Below are 18474 nucleotides of genomic sequence, written 5' to 3' on the forward strand. Positions count from 1 at the left end.
AAAATAGAATTTTCCCATTCAATCCCCGTGAAGATTCAACATCCCAACTCTCAATAGGTCTATTCTAATTTTGAATAAAGCAAGGATTTAACTTTCGTGAGCCGTGATAAGACAAAAGATTTTGAAAAAAAAATCGTATATGGGGAACCCGTCCAAAATTAACCGTCTGAGTTTCAGTAAAATAATGTCATTCTTGGAACGAGTTACAGCCATTTTACAGTAGATGTATGTCACGTTCCATTTCTGTAATAATACATTAGGAGAGTATGAATAGCGATGACGGATTTGTAGATAAATATGATATCCAGTATTTATTGTCTGTAAAATATTAAATTTTTCCCCATTTTCTTCCTGAAAGTAGGGGGGATGAAAGCCACCCCACCTCAATAAGTGTGGGGGGATATACCCCCATCCCCCCGCTATCTACGCCCCTGTCAGATGAACTCAAATTTGACTTTTGATATGCATACAAATATTCATAATCATAATCTTTGTTAGCATTACTCCACAGGCGCCGCGGAACGATTTTTGAAGTGGGGGTGCTCAATTTGTTACGCTTGACAGTGACCAATTCAGGTTTTCGAAGAGGGTGGTAAGAAACAGGCGGTGGTATGCGGGTCCTCTCCCAGAAAATTTTGAATCCCCCCATTTTTCTCCTGAAAGTATGAGGGGATGATTGTACACGCCATCGCTCCCCCCCCCGTCAATAAGTGGGGGGATGCATCCCCCCCCCCATTATCTACGCCCCTGTCGTCTGCCATACACGCCCGGGCGCACATACCCATACTAATACAAATCACTCGCATAGCAATACTCCCATACAATTAACAGACGCATCACCCTTTCACGTGAAATTCCACGCAGTGGACCTCCCTTAGCTGCACTGCCGTGTGCTCGCAATTCATATCAACACGAGCTTCTACTGTCCACGACAGCAGCTAATCCCCATTAAATTATTAAAACTCCTAATTAATTCATCAATATTTACCAAAACAGGTCCGTTCATGATTTACCGTTACCTTTCACCGTACTGTGAACATTACAGCAGAAACCTATAATGTTGATTCACGCTGTAATTTCAATATAATCGATGTTCTAGACACACCTTGCACGTAAAACACAGAAGTTATTATTTTCAAATTGGGAGTAAAATTGCTCTAGAGCCCTGGCAATACTAAGAAGCAGATCTGGCAATGAATGTAGATCTTGGCAAGAGCAAGCGGCAGACGAAAATACAGAACAGATGACAACAAACTCTTTGAGAGGTTGTGATTTCTGATAGTGACTAAGGGTAAAATTTACAGGAAAACTCACTCAGGATAAATGGAATATAAAATGAAAGTAAAAAGCACGTTCAGTTTTTACCACATAGCCAAACTTCGGGTGAACGTAAGAGAGGGACTACGCATTCACGATGTAAAAGCAGAGGTATTTCACTGCAAGTGGCTGGTGGTGATAACATAAAAAGCATGATCGATATCCGTCGGTAGGTAAAATGAAACCAATGTAGGGAAACATGTATTAAATTATATTTGGCATGTATTCTCTCACAACAAGACCAAATATCAGTAATATGCTGCAAAATCTCTTTAGTGATTCCAAGAGGGATTTAATAATGACTGGCCAAACTGAGGTGCTACCTACGTGGAAACTTTTAACTACAGCCGCCAACATCAACCGGCTTCAGGGTTTGCATATGTTACGTGGCTTCACACATTCTCACATGGCTTCACACATTCTCACATGGCTTCACACATTCTCACATGGCTTCACACATTCTCACGTGGCTTCACACATTCTCACGTGGCTTCACACATTCTCACGTGGCTTCACACATTCTCACATGGCTTCACACATTCTCACATGGCTTCACACATTCTCACATGGCTTCACACATTCTCACAAGTTACTGGATATCTCTGGAAAACTCTTCACTTGCTTTTTGCAAATAGAAAAGCCACAAATCAGGCACACACAACTGACCTCAAACACCATAACCTAGTAATGCCAGACCGGATGTTGGCTAAACTCGTAGTAATCACACAGTCAGTGTACATGCTGATGGGTTCAAGAGGCATTGTGTAGCAAATAATGCATCCACATTCTACGATTTACTGAAAATTATTTGCTGCATGACTAACATTAGTTTCTAACATTATAAGGAAACAACCACTGTATGAAAAGGGTTATTTACGTGCTCTTGAAAAATTGGCAATCTAGCTGGTTTTGTGAATGTAAGAACAGCATAAATGCTGTGAGAAAGTTTGGTCATGATAAAAATTCGTCAAACAACGTACCTCAATTCTCCATATGTGAAAGCAAGTTTGTCCTCTTGGTATGCTCTTGAATGCTGCATCAACCATAGTTACTGTTTCTTGTTAGTGGCACTTATAGGTAGGTTTCTGAAACAGACACACAAGGTGAATGACACACAGTAATACCCAGCTGCATATTATCATGCAATATTATATTAAGCACATGAATAGAGAAAAGGTAATATGTTTTCTCAGAAAATAAAGAAACCCCGTATTTTATTGCAATGCTCCAATAAAAATAACAATGGTAATTGATATAGTATATGGTGCATGACATCATAGGTGCACATCATCATCTAGGAAGACTTCCATTTAAATACTGTGGATGTTTTTAAATTGAAATCTTTCAAGTGTCTGAGAAGACATGTTATTTTTACTATTGCCTACTTATTATCAAACTATAACCTGTCCTTTTTGTTTCAATCACAGAATATTATGAAAACTTGCTCGAACACTTTAGAACATACACAAACACAAAAATCAATCACTGTAATCTAAAACATTAAACGGGGATTAAAATAAAACGTATTTAAATGTGAAAACAAAAGTATATAAATTTGTACATCACAAAATGAGAAAAATTTGGAACAAAGTCACAGTTACCCTCTAAATTATTAATACAATAAACCAATATAAACGTACATACAAGAAATAAAAACTGACAATATCTCTCTCTCTCTCTCCCTCTTTCTCTCTCTCACCTCCTCTCTCTCTCTCTCTCTCTCTCTCTCTCTCTCTCTCTCTCTCTCGTGCGCGCACCGTCTCTTTCTCTTCCTACAACTACATATTCATTTGTGCTGAACTGCACCATTGTAGCACATATTTGAGCAATCGTATTGCCTTAGGGTTGGTTTCATTTCTATGGTCAGTGTTGCCATAGCAACGGCATGTTATGATAATAACAGCTAATTATTGATTATGTATATATCGCTCGGGGTGGCCTCCCCCATGTGAAGGATTGTATAATAAGTAACACAAAATCACATTTATAGTAACACAAGCACTTAAAAGAAAGGACAGTGTTTTTGTTTGCAGCTAGCCTGTGGATTCTGCTGTTTTCCTACAACTAAGGACCACTGAACTTGTGAAGCACCTACAGTTTTACTTACAAACTAGTTTTCGAAGGCTTGGTTGATTGATTTACGAATCTCTCAAATGGTTTACCTTGCACTTCAATATCTTAAGGAAATCGATTGAGACATATAATCAGGAGTGTATCAATATTGATACACTCCTGATATAATGTCATGATGTAAACAGATAATGAATAAATTATTGGGAAGTGCATTGTACTGTCATCATCCTTATCTGAGACGTGTTGACTCACATTAATTTCATCACAGTATTCGCCACAAGCAACTGCTAGCACAAAATTTACATAGTAAGTGTAAAATCGTCTATGTGCTCTTGATAAACTCTATGGACTCTACTACCTGCCTACAGCAAGCACTCCTTAGCACTGCCATGTATATGCTGACTTTTAGGGTGAAGTGCTACCAGAAAAAAATTCGCAGTCATAGTGGATTCATTCTTCTGCTACCAAATCTTTAAGCCAAGCACTCATTTACTGTGTGAACCTAAACGTGGGAGTTCTACCAGTTATTCACCCAGTCAGGCATTCCAAAATAGGCAGCCTGACAACGAACGCAGATCTAACAGCAACACTCGTCATCCGATTACTGGGTGTCACCGGTATACTGGGTGTCACCGACAACGCAAATATGTATTGTATCAAGTTCAGCTGTCACAGTATGACCCTATCTAGTCAGTCCCGACCGCAGAGCACCAATATCCTCTCTAGTCTGCTTGACAATTATTGTAAGATTACTAGAGTACACGATACAATGAGTAACATGGAACGTAAACTACAGAACTCGCATATAGAGATTGACTGAAACCGGTCTGAATGTTTGTTGTACAGCTGGCGCGACGAAAACCACAGGTTAAAGTATATAACACCGATTCAATTACCCCGTTCTTTAGAGATCAATCTACATGATTTGATATTGAATTTTAGTGTAGCTTTCACCACAGTTGCAACAAATGTATATTTGTGCATGAATGTAAACCCGATATTTACATAAAAACGCCTTTATATATCCACCTTCATGCCTTTAGCCGCAGATTATCGATTTCAATAATAATTACATTAATTTAGATATTACGGCTGCTGAATTCTACCTATTTCGATATAACCACACATACCTGTGACTTTAATAATTATTACCATCCATGAGTGTGATGTTTTATGGCAAATACAGAATTTCAGGTCATTGGACCTTTTAAATTAAAGCAGTAATTTTAATTACCTTGCATAACAAAGCTTCATGGAATAACTTATGGAGTAAAACTGTCAATAAGTCGTGTAGAGCTGAAAAGTCTAGATGTACTACAGTACACTAGTGTGGTACTCGTACACACGTACGAGTTTATACTGTTTTAGCCAGAGTCCCAACAGCAAGGCTGTTCCTACATATCGTTTGACTAAGACTATGCATAAGAGGGCATACGGGGGCATACGACACCATTATAGACTATTCACAGAATTTAATAGACTACATTCTATAAAAGTTCATGAAATACACATAAAATTGGATAAAATTCTAAATAGAAAACAGCAAATTAAGTGATTAATATATATATATGTATATATATTCTATATATACTATATATATATATATATATATACTGGATATATATATTAGCATATATATATATATATATAGATATATATATATATTATATAGTATGTTAGTAAACAGCTGATCGCCCCAAACTCGACTATTCCTGATTACAACCAGATACCTACCACATCTAAAGCAGAGGATGAACTGAGCAACATCTACCTATGAGTATGACTCTCCACATAACCAAAAACTAAAAAAAATAGAAATCTTGCGAAGTTCAAGGAATCGACTGTTTGAGCAATTTTTGGCAGGCTATAATCTGCAGGCTGTAATCTCCAGGAGTGGATGCTTAAAACTGGCAGGACATGTTTTGCGAACTGTGCAGGATTATTAAGATACACTCTCGAATAACAGTCTAGTAACATTTGTCCCTTCACACACCTCCACACTAACTACGGACATGAATAGCTGCCTATGTCATTAGAACGTGAGTATAGTGGTACACTGTATACACAGTGGTACGATTTATTACCAAAGGACAGCAACCAGACCCAGCATTTTGAGTGGTTGGCTGCCGGATACAGGTACAGTATGTTTAGTGAAATCCCTATTTATTTCCTTCCTGGTCATATTTAAAGATTAAATTTACTACTCTAACAAGGACTACCTTGCTAATTTCGCAACAGTTTAATAACATCACAGTTTATTGATTACGTACATATGCCCAGGGTATGATCTATCCATATAGAAGTTATCGATTTTCATAGCCTCTTTTGATTAGTTTATTACTCTAGCTATTGATATTTAGTTAAATTAGCATTTAATTGGGATACATACCATGCAATCTCCAATGCTTAACAATAAATAGATATCAATAAGAAGTTAATAAAAACCCTGAATTTTGTATTCTTTTCTTTTTTAATCTTTAAGTTTAACTCAATTATAAGTACTTACAGTACTCTATAGCTGATATTTGTTATAGGTGATACCATATATTATATGTGCCGCCTCTGGTGCCAGTGACAGAAGTTTGGCAGTTAAATTTCACCTTTGTACTATTTATCTAGAATCAGAAATTTTAAAAGCAGATTTACATTTATCCCTAAATACTAAAACTAACTACAAATTTATACTTAGGATAAATTAAATAGGCATAACTTACCTAAAACTAAGAGAATTTAAATGAACTGAAATATAAAAGGCAGGAAAATATACAAGTGCAACTTGCATACTCACTGCAAGCAGCTCAGATAATGAAACATGCCAGCAATTATGATAAACAAACACGTACTATTCACTTATATTGATATACCACATTCCTTAAAATATTCACACCCTGCCAGTTACATGCTGCTAGGTAAAAATTGTGAAAATTAAGATGCAAAGACTCACTTTTTGTGCCTGTCATTTAAACAGCTTAATTACTTACACACTAAGTAATTAACATTGTCAGGTTTTGTTTGATGGCATGAATTAAATGGGAAATTCATCTTTAATCCCACACCAACTATATAGTAGTTCTTTAACCATTCAACCAGCAGCTTGGACATTCGCCTAACATCCTGTCCATTAACAATTGTTGTAGATAGATATAGGTTTTCCTACATAGAGTGTGGTGCTCAATTCTCATTCACACTACCACGTAGCAGGCCAACAATAAGAACAGTGTAACCATGCTAAGCTCCCTGTCCTACAGGTTCTGCAGACCTCCAGTAAAGCATGACTGAATGGGTCATTGTGGTCTTGTATAATTATATAAATATCCAACAGTGTACATAGCCTTTATTCGAGCTGTGAATGGTACAAACTGCTTTCATACAGTAACAGGTATTTTTCATATTCCGTAAGTTCAAATAACCTGTCAAGGAGTATTATAAAAAATAACTAAGCTACAAATTATGCTTACACTATAAACTCCTACGAACTTAGCACTATATTTGCCAACAGTTTATTCACCCTTTCTAATATCATAACCAGAGAAAGAGCAGTACCACATGTGTTGCAAATGTGTTTCAACCTAGTTTAATTATATTGCACATTTTAAGTAAAGAAATGGTATGTAATAGAAGATATATATATCATGTTTGACTGTTAGTGATATTCTAGATTCTATCTGATGTTCCATAACATATTACTCTGACAGTGATGTATAAATGCACTCTGAACCACAAATGCTGGATTAAAAAGGCTGGTTATATAATTATGGTTTATTTATTCAACTAGTACAGCATCGATCAAGCTAGCAAACAGAACTCTTCATATAATGGCACCCCTATTTTTCGAGGGTGCTACTAATAATTGTCTCTGTGTAACAGTTAATTCCAAATAGGTATATGCTTCAGTTTGTGCATGCATTTGATTTTAATGCAGGTGCAAGTATCTGTGCCAGTTATGCACAATCTCATTATCCAACTCTATGTGCATGCAAAAAGTAATTATGCTGTACCTTAATTCAACAAGATAAGTATTAACTTCTGTAGAGCCTGCTACAGAACATCTATAGGCTACTGGACTATAGACTGAAAGCATAGAAATATATACATCTTACTTGCCATAAACTCCAAACAACTTTATTTACAAGTAGTATTTGTAATCTTGGGATTACTACTGCTAAGATCAGGCTTTATTTGCAGCATGAGATTTCATTTCTCATTTTTAAAGAACAGTTGATGACTATAGTAAAACTGCCAAAAAATCATACCCAGCCTTTTGAATGCTGGTGTGATCTTCACTTTACTCGGCAATGGGACATCCGAGTATAGCGTTTGCATGTTAGACGTAAGAATTAACATTAATTTTGTCTGAATGTGTACTACTAATGAAATATTTACAATTTTAGTATATGAAATTGCACCTTACCATAATGTTATCCTGTTAGTCATAACATTTGTGACAGTGAAACATTGAGATATAAAAATTCACAAAGCATGCATGCCACCAGGTTTCCTTACATAAAAGAAGAATATAATCCAAGAAGAGACCAATATGCAGCCCTAGTCTAGAAGACATGTCCCACAATACTGTACTTCATGTCTACACAATACACAATCGCGGTCATCTCTTCTAGACTAGCTCCCGATATGCTTACAACTTGACGGTTAATAGAACAAGCCAAGCAAGCCTGCCAAGCAGTGTCACGTGTGGAGTCTGGAGAGTTATCATACAATGATACATTTTTCATGGTATTATATCGAACGTACTACGTACGTAGCCTTTAGGCTTTAAGTTAAATTCATTACCATCTTATTCTTACTCATTTTGGCTCATCATTGCTCGGTAGATACAACAAGAGTAGGGTTACATTATTGTATCTCTGCTCGGGTGCGCACGCACGTGGTATTACGGTAAATGTACTGCTACTACTAGCCCGGCCTACTACTAGCGACGGATTGTCTATACAGCCTATTCATTGTCTATGGATCCGTCAGCCGACGGATTGTCTATATATCCTAACCCTAGCGATACCGTTTCTTGGAGCTATGCTACTAGTACTACTAGTAGTAGTAGGCCTAGTACTACGTCGTTACCTCCGGTGAGATTAGCTCTAGTACTATAGCACGCGTACGCGGGCTATAGTACTAGAGCTACGGCGAGATATGCCGGTGCGGCGGTGGCACTGCCACTGGCAGCATACTACGTCGTGATACTGATACTGACAGTGATAGTGATACTGATGATAGTGATAGTGATAGTACTACTACTAGTTACAAGAACATAACAAATAATAATATCGCCCACGATATTACACCGTGTCATGCTGATAATACTTCTATTCTTACCTTCACTGCCGTGAGCTCGCCTAGCCGTACTGATTGCGTGTTAGTAGGCGTTGATATTCAACAATGTTTACACTATCACCTCAAACGCAAGCAGGAAGCCGGTCAACACCTATCAGCGTCCGGTCTTGTTGCACTCGGCAGGTGTCATGTTTATACGCATATAATATAGTCCCATATATAAAAACGTCTAAACTAACTAGGCGGGATAAAACTGCAGCTATTCTGTTAATTACAGCGAATAAGTTTATCATAGAATGCTATGCAAAGCAAAACGTATACAGCGTGCACGATAGAAGTTCGTTCGGTTTACCTGTACACGCGGATGAATATACGACACACCCAGACCAGAGCCCAGACCACATAGTAGTATTAGTACGTAAGTCGGCGTCACTTCAGGGCGTCACCATAATAACTAGAGGACGCACCACGTGACTAATTCTTTTGCAGTCGCGTGGCGTGATGCCGGTTGTGGTAGTTTTGGCAGACATATAGTGGCGTGTGCTGTTCAGAAATAGAATTTTATTGTAAAAAATGCCGATCTGCTGTGCGGTTTGGTACTGGAACAAGCAGTGCCAGTGGCAAAACCTTTCACTTCTAATTAAGTAGTCATTTATTATGCGCCATAGTATGACCTCATTCATATATTAATATAGTCATAGTATGACCCTATTATTATGCGCCATAGTATGACCTCATTCATATATTAATATAGTCATAGTATGACCCTATTATTATGCGCCATAATTATAGTCTAGGTTACAGGGGCGGATCCAGGATTTTTGAAAGGGTGGTGTCCAAGAAGAAATAAAGGGCACTTTTTCCTGCTTAATTTTTTTTTGTGGTATTTTTTTTCGTAAGCTGCCGATAAGGCCTTGGGGGGACCTCCTCCAAGAAATTTTTACAAAATTGGTGCATTCTGAGAGCATCTGAGCAGTAATTTTGATGTATAGAATGCAAGATGGAATTCCAATTTTTTAGCATAAAATAATATTTTAGTCGGTATAATAAAATTCACCTCTGGATCGCACCCCGAACAATAAAATTGAGTTGAAAAACACAAATTTATCAGATCCGGTTCCCCGGACACCCCGTGGGTCCTTTGCCAATTTCTAGGTTTTTATAGCTGAGCTCCATACATATAGGATGAGGGATTTTTTTTGGGCTGGACCTCTTGGACCGAGACCCACCATGATGCACTTCAAGGAAATCTCTACCTGATTGTCTTTAACGAATTTATATATATATAAGTAAATCTTTATCAGAAAAACTAGCCCTAAAAAAATTGAACCCTTTACCAAATGAACCGTAATTAATAAATAAATAAAATAAACCCAGCACGAGAATTAACAGTATATACTCAGAAGAACAGCCGGGGTTTTTCTACAGATTGTGCAATAACATTTCCATATAAAAAGCATATGCAGGAAATATATTTTTATGTTAAAATTTTTGTCAGATTTCAGTTGCCAAATTATATGTATTTGTCTGAAATCCGAGACTCCAGACTAAACCTGGAGGGTTGGTAATTAGGCGTCTGGCTTACCTATGACAAAGACAAGCCGCAAGACAGCATTTGTTGGATTTGTCATTGAGATCGACAGTGTGTCTGCACTTCATGATGAACTAGTTGCGGACTTGCGGTAAACACTGTAGGTGAATCTAACCGATTGAATTACCATTTGATATATAATTTAAGCTAAGATCGCTTGAAACTGTTCTTTGGTTGTATTAGGTCTCAAGGTGGATGGAACAATTAATAACCCTACTGTTAGTCAGTTCATGGCAGCATACAAGCGTCTGCTTATAAGGTAGGAAGTCAGGTGTAGTAATGGAAACTGCATAGGGTGCAAGTATACTGCATGCAGAACACACTGGAAGATCTGCGCGCAGTACGTTGCAACAAAACCTCGTATCACTGATGTTATACGTAACACAAGTATGAGCTTTTAGAGAGATCCCCACTTAAGAAAGAACATAACTATTGCTACGAACATCTCAAGTGACAGTAGGCTGTCAATTAACCCATTGGCTCGTAGGAACAGAGAGTTATTTTTTTTTATCAAAGTACAGTTGTGTTTTGAGAAGCCGCTGAACCATATATACTTCTGTCGCATGGAAAAAACGGCCTCCAGCCGATCTCGGTGACGCCGAGAGAATAATACTAAGTGTACTGCCAGAGGTTATGCATAAATCTGTTGTTCAATCGCTAAAAGTGCACATGTTGGACACTGAACCAAACAATAACTTGTTCCATATCAATGACCGGTGATAAGATAAGGAAACACATCTTGTTCAAGTACCAATAGGATACCGCGTTAAAGGCAATTAAGACTCTAATTGTTTTCAATTGACACTTAGAGAATAGTGACACGATGAATGAGATTTTATGTTAAATCGTTACGAGAAGGATTATTCATTGAGCACAAACTCTTACACTGAATGCAACCATGTTGGTAATGAAGTTGAATTGCTTGAATGTTTTACTATTTGCGTTACAGATTAAACAATTACATTTTGATATGAAAAGCATATGCAGCATGTCTGACTTTAGTTGATAAATTACGTGTATCTATCTAAGATTAGTTTACTTAACATATCAAAACAAAAGTATTATTTTATTGCATACAATAAATGGAAACAGTTACGTTCGGGACGAGGGTTTGGAATTTTTATGTATGCGTGTATGCGCGCGCGACTGTGCGCGCGCGCGTGTGTGTGTGTGTGTGTGTGTGTGTGTGTGTGTGTGTGTGTGTGTGTGTGTGTGTGTGTGTGCGAGTGTGTGCGTCTGCCTGTGCGCTGCGTGTACGTCTGCCTGTGCGTGTGCCTGTGCGTGTGCGTGTGCGCTGCGTGTGCGTCTGCCTGTGCGTGTGCGTGTGCGTGTGCGTGTGCGTCTGCGTCTGCCTGTGGGTGTGCGTGTGTGTGTGTGCCTGTGCGTGTGCGTGTGCATGAGTTGCAACTGTTATTATATGCAGCTCAGTGGTCGGCCTAGCCAGTCGTGTTTTTGAGCAGTTGACGCCACCAAGCGGTTGAGTACCAAGCGTCAGGACCATATAGTAACAATATAAGTCTCTATATATGAGTCTATTTATAAGTCTCTGTATATTCCTATGGTCAGGAGTGTGCAGTTATGGCCCACCGTCCAGTTATAATTCATAAATACAATATAACATAAGCATACACGCAATAATTAAACCAATGTGATCACGTGCTACACTCGCAATTCTTCCAAAAATTTTGTTTGCTCTGCAGGGTACAATTTGTTCGCCCGCATCCTGCCCAGGCTATAGGTTTTATATTTATTAGGTCGACACGTATTTGGGCAGGCCCAAGTAAATGAGGTGAAAGAGTTTAGAACGATGTGGAATACTGCAGGGGCAATGGCAGTTAGCAAACCTAATTAGGTGTAAGACGATTGCCCAAACTGATCATTAGCGGATTCAGGAATGGGCCAACGGAGGAGGGAGACAATTGCATCACCGATGAGCATGGGGGTCATTGTGAGCTTCCCCAGCGAAGTTCAGCCACTCATTTTATATTGCCCAGTGTGCTTCAAAGATTTCTGTTCTCTAATTAATGACGACCAAATGTAGGAAACAGTAGGTAAAATAATAGGTTGAAATGCGCATAAACGATTGCTTCGCGTTTTTAACTCAGTTTTTCATATTGAACTTGGACAGCGGCATGGTACTGAGGCTCTCCTTCCGGATCTGCCAATGTAACCGAACATAGAAATGCGTCTGCAATAGTGAATCTCTGAACGTGAACACAATGCGGCGTGAGTACAACGGACGCGTTACATTGAACATGAATAACGCGTTCACATTCCTAGAGTGCATGTTATTACTATACGTTCTCGTGGTTCCAGGAATGGGAAAAGGGGTAACCACAAAACCTGTATATTCAATACAATAGTAATTGATTTTACATATCCTGGGCATTCGCGAACACATGTCGTCCGCTAAGCATCATAAAGCTATAACCTGGTTGTCAGCTATCTCGGGTATAATATTATATGTATATTAGTTCAAGAAAATATGTTGGCGTATTAGAACCCAAATGTTAGCACAGACAAAAAGACAAAACGACACTTCTACACAATAAAGACAAAATTTAAACAAGATTTGCTAATGTGGCCGACGATTTAATGTCACTCTAAAAGTAGAGGGCGGCTATTACCGAGTAGTTTTCATGAGATGAGTTGCACAGTATCTTTTCACCTTGAGTGTCCGTCATGAAAACGCATAGGTTTTTGAAACTTGACACGTACAATATAAGGTTTATGTCCACATTAACTTGTAGCGGGTACTATGCACAGTCAGCTTGTAATTTTACAGTTATGCATCGTGATAGTTATTTATCACCTCAAATTCTTCTTCGGTGTTCCGCTATAATTTCCAGAAATTGACATTTATTTGGCACGTAGTGACTGACGCATGCATGAACACAGGTCATATATTAGTTCAATACAAATATGCTACATGTAATTATTAAAGCGAAAAATTGAGATGCGATTACCATCTTCCGTATCAAAGCAATCGCGAGTATACATTCTTTCTACTTTTAATGGATAATTGCAACAAACGACCTGTTTATTTTAGCGTGGTACATCGGTTGTGGCAGCACTATGTCTCTGCTTCTGTTCAAGGAGCTACATATACCTAAATCAGGAGTAGATAATAGCATTATTAGCCTAATCTCTAGCATTATAGCCTTATAGCCTATAGCCTTATAGCATATAGCATTATAGCCTAGCATTATAATCTCTAGCATTATAGCCTATTATCTACTCCTGACATATATGCATGTATACATATATATATATGTAGCTCCTTGCTTCTGTTTGTAGAGTCCCTTCATATCTGACCGGTAGATGGCGACCATAGTCTAGCAGGCCTCAAAGAGGACAGCACAAAAATATTGAAAATATGAGTTCGAGTTTTCTTGACGTCTTACGCATCACTCTTGCACGCATTAGTCGCATTGCACGCATTGCACGCACGTCTTACGCATCACTCTTAAACGCATCACTCTTGCATGGACAACACAGAATAATACACTGCAATGCTGATTATCACCACTAATAGTGCAGTAAACTGCTCCTTTTTTTATAGTGAAAAGCAAAACATTTATAATTAGGCCTATCCACGACCACGTTGTGGTACGCGTCTAGCCGAACTAATCCGTCGTCTCCATTTGTCCACAATTTTGTTGGTATTTACGTCTTACATAATCTGCCTACCTCTATATAATTATTGTATGTTTCTCATATGTCTCTCACATAAACTTTTGTCAGGAGGTCTATACAGCCATTGACAGGTAGAGTTAACTCTACGCTATTCGTTAAGTTAACGAGTCAGTTAAATAAGCAACTAGGTATAATGTCTGTCGAGTAGAAAATCGTGATACTTTTCAGAATTACACCTATATCGCTGTTCCCGTGTATATAATCTAATACTTACTCAAAGCGGTAACCCAACCTACAGAGATGCTGTATGTATATACCGTGCATCACACTGATCAAAGCTGTACCGTCTTAAGCTTAACGAAGTTAGTAAGCGAATTGAGAATGCAAAAAGTTCAAAGCACGTTATGCAGAGCAGCAGCTACGGTATCTGAAGCCGGTACAGGACGGACATTGTTGTGACTGCAGCCGCGAACGCATGACGATTAATATTATCTCGCCGAATACGTGTCCGAATAGACGAACAAGGTAAACCTATCCGATAATATTTTTTGTTCGTGTTCCTACGAAGAATGTTTAAATCGATATTACAAATCGAAGATGTGAAGCGCACGTTGCATTTCATAGGTTATTCTAGCAGGTGTGTGGATTCGTCTCTCATTCGTATTGATTCAGTATTCTCAGGCGCCATCAGCCATGTACGTAAGTTGATTAACATGCAGCAAGTTGTTGAATGATCGTTTTTAAGCTTCACTAGAATATTATCTTACATATTATACTGAATAAGGTGTTAAAAATTGGGTGCCATAAATGTAATATATCACAGAGAGGAAAACAACTACTTTGTTACTGGAAAGCACCTCAGACCTTCATCCCATTGGATCAGTATTTTCGAAAGTCTGTGCTACTCGGAAAATAGATATAAATAAGTAACTAAATCAAAATCTATGGAAACAAATCACTTTTACTTACGTATGCTATTTCGTATCTAGTGTGCTTATAGTGCCAGCAGATGGCGCTTGCCGTTGTAATCCGTGTAATAAGCTAGATATTCTAGCACAAAGTACTTGCAAAATCTCACGTTTAATATGTAAAAGCATTAGCTATATTAAATCAAATACCTCCCTATATACAGCCAGCACGTCCGTAGTTTTGATCTGTCATATGTGCTTGCTGATCAGTGGCGTAGCTAGGATTTTTTCAGCGGGGGGGGGGCACTGGGGGGGGGGGCCTTACATTTTCGTGGGGAGGCACAATATACGCAACTTTTCTTTGTATTATACTGTTCTAACGGCATTGTTTTTAATTCAATTTTTTTTATCAAGCATGAATTTTTAGTGGGGGGCGACCTGGGGGGGGGGGGCGACAGCAAATTTGTGGGGGGGCGTCGTGCCCCCCAGGCCCCCCGTAGCTACGCCCCTGTTGCTGATTCAATGTAAAGCCGCGGCAAATGACGATGAACAAACAACTCATCCAAGGGGATGTATATATATCAAGAGTAGATAAATAGTTATTTATCTTACTCTTGATATATATATATATATATTAAATATATATATATATATATATATATATATATATATATATATACATATTTATATGGGGACCAGACATTATTCCGTTATCCGAGCAACTAGGCAATAGTTAACAGGACGCGGATTAGTGATTATAGCCATATCTGCCTAAGAGTCACTATGCGTAGGCCAATAAACATCAACCAAAGTTTACATTAAACGTTCAAATCAGCGTTATCCTCTATAGTTTTTTTACATATTCAATTTGATATACTGCCCTCGCCACTGGTTCAAACCCTTTTTGCCGGACATCGTAGCGGCCACCGGTGGTGGGACACAGTGTTTATGGCACAACTTAGAGGAAAATTGATTTTGGCGATATTTTTGGCGAGATCGTGGCACGCGATATTTTTAACAGCCACATCACAGCACACGCACCCCCCCCACAACACACACATACGCCACGCGCGCACACACACGACACACCACAACCATCAGTCACACCACACACACACACACACGCCCCCTACACACGCACACACGTCCCTACACGAACGCACGTCCCTACACGCCCTCACGCGCACACACACACACACACACACACAACACACAACACACACACACACACACACATGCACACACACACACACACACACACACAACACACACCACAAACACACAAACACACACACACACACACCACCAACACACACAACACATGCAAACACACACAGGACTGCGCGCGCCTACAGACACGCACATGCATCACACACACACACACACACCACACAGCACACACACACACACACAGCCACACGCAACACACGCGACACAACACAAAACACAAACACAAACACAAACACACACACACACAACACACACACACACACACAACATGACACACGCCTTCCCACACTCACACGCACAAACAAACACGCACCCACGCCCCACACACAAACACACACACGGACGCACACACCGGACGCACACCCGCACATACGCACACGCGGGCACCACACGCCCCTACCACACGCACACACACACACACACACACACACACACACACACACACACACACACACACACACACACCACAACGCAACACACACACAAGACACATCACTACACACATTACACATATGCCACACGCTTTCCCTACACTACACGCACAAAAACACGCAACCCACGCCCACACACACAGAACAACACACACGGACGCACCACCCGCACATTAACGCACACGCGGCGACCACACGCCCAACGACACACGCACCACACACACACACGCACACGCATACGCACGCACACACACAGCACACATTACACACGCACACAGCACACGCACACGCACACTCACACGACACACGCACACGCGCACGCCATAGCACACACACAACACCACACATCACAACACACACTCACACCACACACACACACACACACACACACACACAATAACTCTCATCTATCTATCTTATCTTATCTATCTTATCTACCTCTATCTATCTATCTATTCTATCTATCTATCTACTCTATCTATATATCTCTATCTGATCTATCTAGTCTATTCTTTCTATCTATCTATATTAAATTGTATTGAGTGATATTGACACGACGGTGGTATAAACTCCTCCATATTTTATATATGATTATATATATTATAGCTCATTGAATCAAGGAATGAATTAACAGATGCGTTTATTCAATAAACTCATTTCGCTTACCCGGTCTTGACCAGAGCTCACGTAATTCGAGCATTATATTAATACATCAATTAATTATATTAAGTTAATTCAGCCTCTCTCTCTCTCTCTCTATATATTTATATGTATATATTACATGATATGTATATGAAAGGCGATGAATAGTCCAAAAGTAATGCCTGCGTAGAGGGCACGATTCTTTTGGCAGAAATTTGAACCCGAGTGAATTAGTACGTGAGGACGGAAAAATATTTTAGAGTGGTGCTTTCGGATGGTGCAGTCACCTTGCATGTACGCAGGCACGCACACATACGGCACACACAACGCACATGCGCGCGCACGCTAATACGCACACACACGCTTCACACACACGCATGAACTATATATATATATATATATATTATATATATATTATATATATATATAACGATTTACGTTGCTCATGCATTCCGAATGTTGCTGTACTTTGCAAGGCGCATTCTTTATGTTTGTGCCCCTGAGTATGTTACTGCACAGTGTGTCATCTCTTTGCGTACTCCTGTAGCCGGCTTGAACAAACAGCCTCGGAATAAGCAACCCTTCAAGAATTAACGTGTGTATATTAGCAAGTATATAATGCCGAGAGTTAAATGAAAACAGACGAGTCGGCGTGGATGTTGACACTTTTCTAATGTCTTTTCATGCCACGCCTACTGCTCTAATGAACATGAGCATCTCAGGGCGCGCAATAAAAACAACCACGGTTCTGTTCTGCAGTGCACGAATTATTATAATATAGTTCGCTTGTGTTTTACTGCCAATGAAATCCAAGGCATGCCTCATATATCATCGTTCGCAGACACCGTCGTAGATTTTCTGTCCGTGCCGAAGTCTTTGCCGTTGTTTCGTTCGCTGCTATTCAGCAAGCCCTGTCGATATCGTAAAACAATCGCAAACAAGACGATGTTGTACTGTATATATACCTATACCCTGGGCGGGTAGCCGAAATCCGTGTTGCTTCCTATAGCTGCCGAAGCATGAATTCGGTCGTGTTTGCGTGTGATTGACGTTCCCGTGTCACTTGTCTTGTTAGTTGTTGAGTTGTTCCCGCTCGGTGATGACCAACGGACAGACAAATTATTAGGTGCTCCGTGACACCGAGCTTTACGAATTCCAACTAATTCCAACATGGTATTTATCGCGTGGTATGCACAAGCAGTTCTGACCTAGTCGTCGCTTGCAACATATATTATTTAACCAGTGCAAATCGAATAGCAGTTAAAATTCACGAAATCGGACAGTTATGCGTTTAATTTGTAAAATTCCTGTCAGAACTCACGATGAAATAACACGTGTATAACCATTGCTAGCTACT

At 39.4% G+C, this 18474-nt stretch overlaps 1 protein-coding gene across 4 annotated transcripts in view; it reads right to left on the reverse strand.

Moving 5' to 3' along the window:
• Window positions 1-9092, reverse strand: part of LOC106820936 (villin-1-like) — a 41764-nt gene extending 32672 nt beyond the window's left edge. For 2 of the 4 annotated variants that reach the window (XM_014825543.1, XM_014825540.1), the window contains exons 1-2: window positions 8722-8855; window positions 2298-2402 (exon numbers count right to left, since the gene is read on the reverse strand). In XM_014825543.1, coding sequence (XP_014681029.1) covers window positions 2298-2363 — 66 coding nt within the window. In that variant the 5' untranslated portion in view covers window positions 2364-2402; window positions 8722-8855. Of the gene's footprint in view, window positions 1-2297; window positions 2403-8469; window positions 8489-8721; window positions 8856-9031 lie in introns of those variants that run through there. The other 2 variants (XM_014825541.1, XM_014825542.1) reach the window with 2 other exon arrangements.
• Window positions 9093-18474: the final 9382 nt, after the last annotated feature.

The sequence above is a fragment of the Priapulus caudatus genome, unplaced genomic scaffold (assembly GCF_000485595.1).
Source record: "Priapulus caudatus unplaced genomic scaffold, Priapulus_caudatus-5.0.1 Scaffold53, whole genome shotgun sequence".
Taxonomy (NCBI): Eukaryota; Metazoa; Priapulida; class Priapulimorpha; order Priapulimorphida; family Priapulidae; genus Priapulus; species Priapulus caudatus.